Consider the following 6,596-nt stretch of genomic DNA (forward strand, 5'->3'; position numbering starts at 1 on the left):
GATTGTGATGCATGACCCTCTCTGCCTAGGACCTCTAACTGCTGTCGTATGCAGTGATGGAAGAGAGTAATATCTCCATTCTAATCATCCTGGTTTCAATGCTTCAGAGCTTAAAGTCCAATCAGGTGTTCCAGTACTAATGATTCCTACTTAGCAATGCAGGTTCAGGGTCAGGTCAGGCAGAGGTCGGTAATCCAGAGGTGGGGCATAGGTACAGGACGGCAGGCAGGTTCAGGGTCAGGCCGGTTGTCATACAGGGTCAGGACAGGCAGAGGTCGGTAATCCAGAGGTGGGGCATAGGTACAGGACGGCAGGCAGGTTCAGGGTCAGGCCGGTTGTCATACAGGGTCAGGACAGGCAGAGGTCGGTAATCCAGAGGTGGGGCATAGGTACAGGACGGCAGGCAGGTTCAGGGTCAGGCCGGTTGTCATACAGGGTCAGGACAGGCAGAGGTCGGTAATCCAGAGGTGGGGCATAGGTACAGGACGGCAGGCAGGTTCAGGGTCAGGCCGGTTGTCATACAGGGTCAGGACAGGCAGAGGTCGGTAATCCAGAGGTGGGGCATAGGTACAGGACGGCAGGCAGGTTCAGGGTCAGGCCGGTTGTCATACAGGGTCAGGACAGGCAGGGGTTAAAAACCAGGAGGACGAGAGAAGAGAGACTGGGGAAAAGCAGGAGCTGAATACAAAAATGCTGGTTGACTTCACAAACAAGACAAACTGGCAACAGACAAACAGAACACTCGTATAAATACACAGGGAATGATGGGCAACACCTGGAGGGGGGTGGAGACAAGCACAAAGGCGGGTGAAACAGATCAGGGTGTGACTATTTTGCTCAAAAGTTGTTTTTACCCTTTAGTTTGTGTTGACTGTATTTATAGACAGGGAAACGGTTTCCAACAGTAAAACTCCAAACATCGCTGGAGGATGTCTTTAATTACTGAAAGGCGTTACATTGGTGGGAAATGCAGGGCGGAACCATTTGAGGGAGTCTCCTAGTGAGGGACAAGTTGACTAGCTGTGGTCTGATATGGGGAAGTGGAGGATGGGAGTCATGGGTTCAGGTAGTAAGCTTGAGCGACAGTTTAGTTTAAGTAGTAAATTGGGTTTAAGTGACAGAAGGGTCTTTGTTGAGATGGGGAGGACTGGGGTGGGGGTGGGGGTGTAAAGAGAAAGTTGCGGGCAGAGTCATATATATATATATACACAGTGCCTTGCAAAAGTATTCGGCCCCCTTGAACTTTGCGACCTTTTGCCACATTTCAGGCTTCAAACATAAAGATATAAAACTATTTTTTTGTGAAGAATCAACAACAAGTGGGACACAATCATGAAGTGGAACGACATTTATTGGATATTTCAAACTTTTTTAACAAATCAAAAACTGAAAAATTGGGCGTGCAAAATTATTCAGCCCCCTTAAGTTAATACTTTGTAGCGCCACCTTTTGCTGCGATTACAGCTGTAAGTCGCTTGGGGTATGTCTCTATCAGTTTTGCACATCGAGAGACTGAAATTTTTTCCCATTCCTCCTTGCAAAACAGCTCGAGCTCAGTGAGGTTGGATGGAGAGCATTTGTGAACAGCAGTTTTCAGTTCTTTCCACAGATTCTCGATTGGATTCAGGTCTGGACTTTGACTTGGCCATTCTAACACCTGGATATGTTTATTTTTGAACCATTCCATTGTAGATTTTGCTTTATGTTTTGGATCATTGTCTTGTTGGAAGACAAATCTCCGTCCCAGTCTCAGGTCTTTTGCAGACTCCATCAGGTTTTCTTCCAGAATGGTCCTGTATTTGGCTCCATCCATCTTCCCATCAATTTTAACCATCTTCCCTGTCCCTGCTGAAGAAAAGCTGGCCCAAACCATGATGCTGCCACCACCATGTTTGACAGTGGGGATGCTGTGGTCAGGGTGATGAGCTGTGTTGCTTTTACGCCAAACATAACGTTTTGCATTGTTGCCAAAAAGTTCAATTTTGGTTTCATCTGACCAGAGCACCTTCTTCCACATGTTTGGTGTGTCTCCCAGGTGGCTTGTGGCAAACTTTAAACTACACTTTTTATGGATATCTTTAAGAAATGGCTTTCTTCTTGCCACTCTTCCATAAAGGCCAGATTTGTGCAATATACGACTGATTGTTGTCCTATGGACAGAGTCTCCCACCTCAGCTGTAGATCTCTGCAGTTCATCCAGAGTGATCACGGGCCTCTTGGCTGCATCTCTGATCAGTCTTCTCCTTGTATGAGCTGAAAGTTTAGAGGGACGGCCAGGTCTTGGTAGATTTGCAGTGGTCTGATACTCCTTCCGTTTCAATATTATCGCTTGCACAGTGCTCCTTGGGATGTTTAAAGTTTGGGAAATCTTTTTGTATCCAAATCCGGCTTTAAACTTCTTCACAACAGTATCTCTAGTCATTTAGGTCAACATTGGATCATTCAGAGATCCTCACTGAACTTCTGGAGAGAGTTTGCTGCACTGAAAGTAAAGGGGCTGAATAATTTTGCACACCCAATTTTTCAGTTTTTGATTTGTTAAAAAAGTTTGAAATATCCAATAAATGTCGTTCCACTTCATGATTGTGTCCCACTTGTTGTTGATTCTTCACAAAAAAATACAGTTTTATATCTTTATGTTTGAAGCCTGAAATGTGGCAAAAGGTCGCCATGTTCAAGGGGGCCGAATACTTTCGCAAGGCACTGTATATACATGTATGTATATATATATATATATGAGAGAGAGAGTTGGGCTAATGTGCATTGTCTGAACCAAAGCGGCCCTTTCTCTTCCATAGCCGTTGAATATTTACGCTTCCACCTTATGCTGAACGTTTTCTAAACCTGTGAAGATGTCCAGTGAAAGCAGATATGCAATTTGTTGACACCACAACACAGTACAGACTTGGATACACATAATTATCCCAAATAAAAATGTCTGTTAATAAACATAAAACACTGCTCTGTTATGATTGTTTACAGCAAGAATGAAGACGCTAACATGGCAGCAGTTGTAAAACCTGGCCCCACTTCTCTATATGATTCTGGTTGTTGTACTACTGGCAGGTGTGGCCTGCCTCCTGCTGCTGCACCATCTCATCTACGCGTCCCTGCCATGTGTCAATGGTGGTGAAGATCTGGGCGGAGGTGATGGGGTACGTGTAGCGCTCCCTGTCCATCCCCTGCTTGTCAATCATCACTATGTTGAAGTTATTATGGGAGATCTGGAGCAGTAACCTAGACAACAGACATCAACACTTCCATCAAGTCAAGGCTTAACACACAATGGTCAGTCTGAAGAATGCTGTGAAAATTAGTTGTAGGTTTGTTATGAATGATGATGGTGTGTGTGTGTGTGTATGTGTGTGTGTGTGTGTGTACCTGAGTTGTAAGGCCAACCCTGGAGGGATAAGTCTGTGGCGGATACGGCCGATCTGTGCGGGGTAAATCCCCACCAGCTCAATCACTGTCACATGCCTGAGGTCCAGACCACACTGGGCATGCTGGAACATGCATGCACAAAAGCACACACACACACACACACACACACACACACACACACACACACACACACACACACACACAGCCATTAATATCATAAACACACAAATAACATTGTACACACACTAGCACACTAGCACAGAACATGAAAATGCACTCACATAGACGTTTCACTGAATCACCTGGACAGTTAAAGGCGAGTTTGAAATGACTCACAGCATATGACAAGAGTCACTTCCTTCGTGACACTTTTAAAGGTCAGGCCTTTTAAAGGCCACTGCAATTTAATAGCTTTTTATGCCAGAGAACCCTCCAAACAGCCCGAATTTAAAGAGAGCACTGGCCTTTTTTACTCTGCGCCATGACATTTTCTGTTGAGCAGGAACTGTGGCACAACACACCCCGTCAGCACAACCACTTCAAACACACACATTCTGCTGCGGCACTCAATAAGCAGAATTGGACCTACTCTCCCACTCAGTCTCTCCTTTCTCCCACTCAGTCTCTCCTTTCTCCCACTCAGTCTCTCCTTTCTCCCACTCAGTCTCTCCTTTCTCCCACTCAGTCTCTCCTTTCTCCCACTCAGTCTCTCCTTTCTCCCACTCAGTCTCTCCTTTCTCCCACTCAGTCTCTCCTTTCTCCCACTCAGTCTCTCCTTTCTCCCACTCAGTCTCTCCTTTCTCCCACTCAGTCTCTCCTTTCTCCCACTCAGTCTCTCCTTTCTCCCACTCAGTCTCTCCTTTCTCCCACTCAGTCTCTCCTTTCTCCCACTCAGTCTCTCCTTTCTCCCACTCAGTCTCTCCTTTCTCCCACTCAGTCTCTCCTTTCTCCCACTCAGTCTCTCCTTTCTCTCAGCCTTTCTCCTCTTTCCCTCAGCCTTTCTCGCCTCTCTATCTCTCTCTCGCTCTCTCTCTCCCACTCTCCTTCCTTCCCTCTCCCTCTGTCCCTCCCTCTATCCCTCTGTCCCTCCCTCTCCTCTGTCCTCCTTCCCTCTCTCCCTTCCTCTCCATCTATCCCTCCATGCCTCCTTCTATCCCTCCATCCCTCCCTCTCTCCCTTCATCTCCATCTTTCCCTCCATCCCTCCCTCTATCCCTCCATCCCTCCCTCTCTCCCTTCCTCTCCATCTATCCCTCCATCCCTCCCTCTATCCCTCCATCCCTCCCTCTCTCCCTTCCTCTCCATCTATCCCTCCATCCCTCCCTCTATCCCTCCATCCCTCCCTCTCTCCCTTCCTCTCCATCTATCCCTCCATCCCTCCCTCTATCCCTCCATCCCTCCCTCTCTCCCTTCCTCTCCATCTATCCCTCCATACCTCCTTCTATCCCTCCATCCCTCCCTCTCTTCCTCTCCATCTATCCCTCCATCCCTCCCACTCTCCCTTCCTCTCCATCTATCCCTCCATCCCTCCCTCTATCCCTCCATCCCTCCCTCTCTCCCTTCTGCTCCATCTATCCCTCCATCCCTCCCTCTATCCCTCCATCCCTCCCTCTCTCCCTTCCTCTCCATCTATCCCTCCATCCCTCCCTCTATCCCTCCATCCCTCCCTCTCTCCCTTCCTCTCCATCTATCCCTCCATCCCTCCCTCTATCCCTCCATCCCTCCCTCTCTCCCTTCCTCTCCATCTATCCCTCCATACCTCCTTCTATCCCTCCATCCCTCCCTCTCTTCCTCTCCATCTATCCCTCCATCCCTCCCACTCTCCCTTCCTCTCCATCTATCCCTCCATCCCTCCCTCTATCCCTCCATCCCTCCCTCTCTCCCTTCCTCTCCATGTATCTCTCCATCCATCCCTCCATCCCTCCCTCCATCCCTCCCTCTATCCCTCTATCCCTCCATCCCTCCCTCTATCCCTCTATCCCTCCATCCCTCCCTCTCTCCCTTCCTCTCCATGTATCTCTCCATCCATCCCTCCATCCCTCCCTCCATCCCTCCCTCTATCCCTCTATCCCTCTATCCCTCTATCCCTCCATCCCTCCCTCCATCCCTCCCTCTATCCCTCCATCCCTCCATCCCTCCATCCCTCCCTCTATCCCTCTATCCCTCCATCCCTCTCTCCCTCACCTGTAGGTCAGTCATCTGGAACCTGTAGTAATGATTTGCAGCAGTGGGAGCAGAGATGATGAGGAGGCGTCGTTTCTCATAGAACTGGTCCAGCAGACCTGAGGCCGTACGCACCCCCACGTTGATGTTCATAGCTGTGACATGACATGACATAATAAAACACGATATACCATTTCATCATATCACATCATTACATTTTATGAACGTAAATTATGTTATTTTTTGAAACACTTGAATTGCAATTGACAATAAAAAAAATGTTTTTATTTATTTCATTGCTGTTTTACTCTGTACTGGTCTTGTTGCTAGAAACATTGTTAGCCAATTACCCAGAGTGTATAAGAAGTGCTATGTGAATTGTCACTATATTACACAATACAATAGAAGTATAATACACCTCTATTAGACATTATAAACTGGGTGGTTCAAGCCGTGAATGCTGATTGGCTGACAGCCGTGGTATATTTAAGCAATAAGGCATGAGGGGGTGTGGTATATGGTAACCAGTTTATAATAACAATAAGGCACCTCTGGGGTTTGTGATATATGGCCAATATACCACGGCTGTATACAGGCACTCTGTGTTGTGTCGTGCCTAAGAACAGCCCTTAGCTGTGGTATATTGGCCATATATCACAAACCCCAGAGGTGCCTTATTGCTATTATAAACTGGTTACCAATGTAATTAGAGCAGTAAAAATAAATGTTTTGTCATACTCGTGGTATATAGTCTGATATAACACGGCTGTCAGCAATCAGGGCTCGAACCACCCAGTATATTACAGGCCATATACCACTGGTATGACAAAACATGTATTTTTACTGCTCTAGTTACGTTGGTAACCAGTTTATAACAGCAATAAGGCACCTCAGGGGTTTATGGTACATGGCCAATATACCACAGCTAAGGACTGTATCCAGACACACCGCGTTGCATTGTGCAAAAGAACAGCCCTTAGCCGTGGTATATTGGCCATATACCACACCCCCTTGGGCCTTATTGCTTAAATAACCCACATAAGTATGTGTCAC

At 47.2% G+C, this 6,596-nt stretch overlaps 1 protein-coding gene across 1 annotated transcript in view; it reads right to left on the reverse strand.

The window, feature by feature from the left end:
* Window positions 1–2,979: 2,979 nt before the first annotated feature.
* LOC135521117 (sushi-repeat-containing protein SRPX-like) overlaps window positions 2,980–6,596 on the reverse strand; it is a 7,422-nt gene continuing 3,805 nt past the window's right edge. Inside the window, exons 6-8 of the mRNA XM_064947055.1 lie at window positions 5,565–5,698; window positions 3,382–3,503; window positions 2,980–3,237 (exon numbers count right to left, since the gene is read on the reverse strand). Of these exons, the coding sequence (XP_064803127.1) occupies window positions 3,057–3,237; window positions 3,382–3,503; window positions 5,565–5,698 (437 nt within the window). The 3' untranslated portion in view covers window positions 2,980–3,056. The remainder of the gene's footprint in view (window positions 3,238–3,381; window positions 3,504–5,564; window positions 5,699–6,596) is intronic.

Source organism: Oncorhynchus masou, chromosome 29, assembly GCF_036934945.1.
Source record: "Oncorhynchus masou masou isolate Uvic2021 chromosome 29, UVic_Omas_1.1, whole genome shotgun sequence".
Classification (NCBI taxonomy): domain Eukaryota; kingdom Metazoa; phylum Chordata; class Actinopteri; order Salmoniformes; family Salmonidae; genus Oncorhynchus; species Oncorhynchus masou.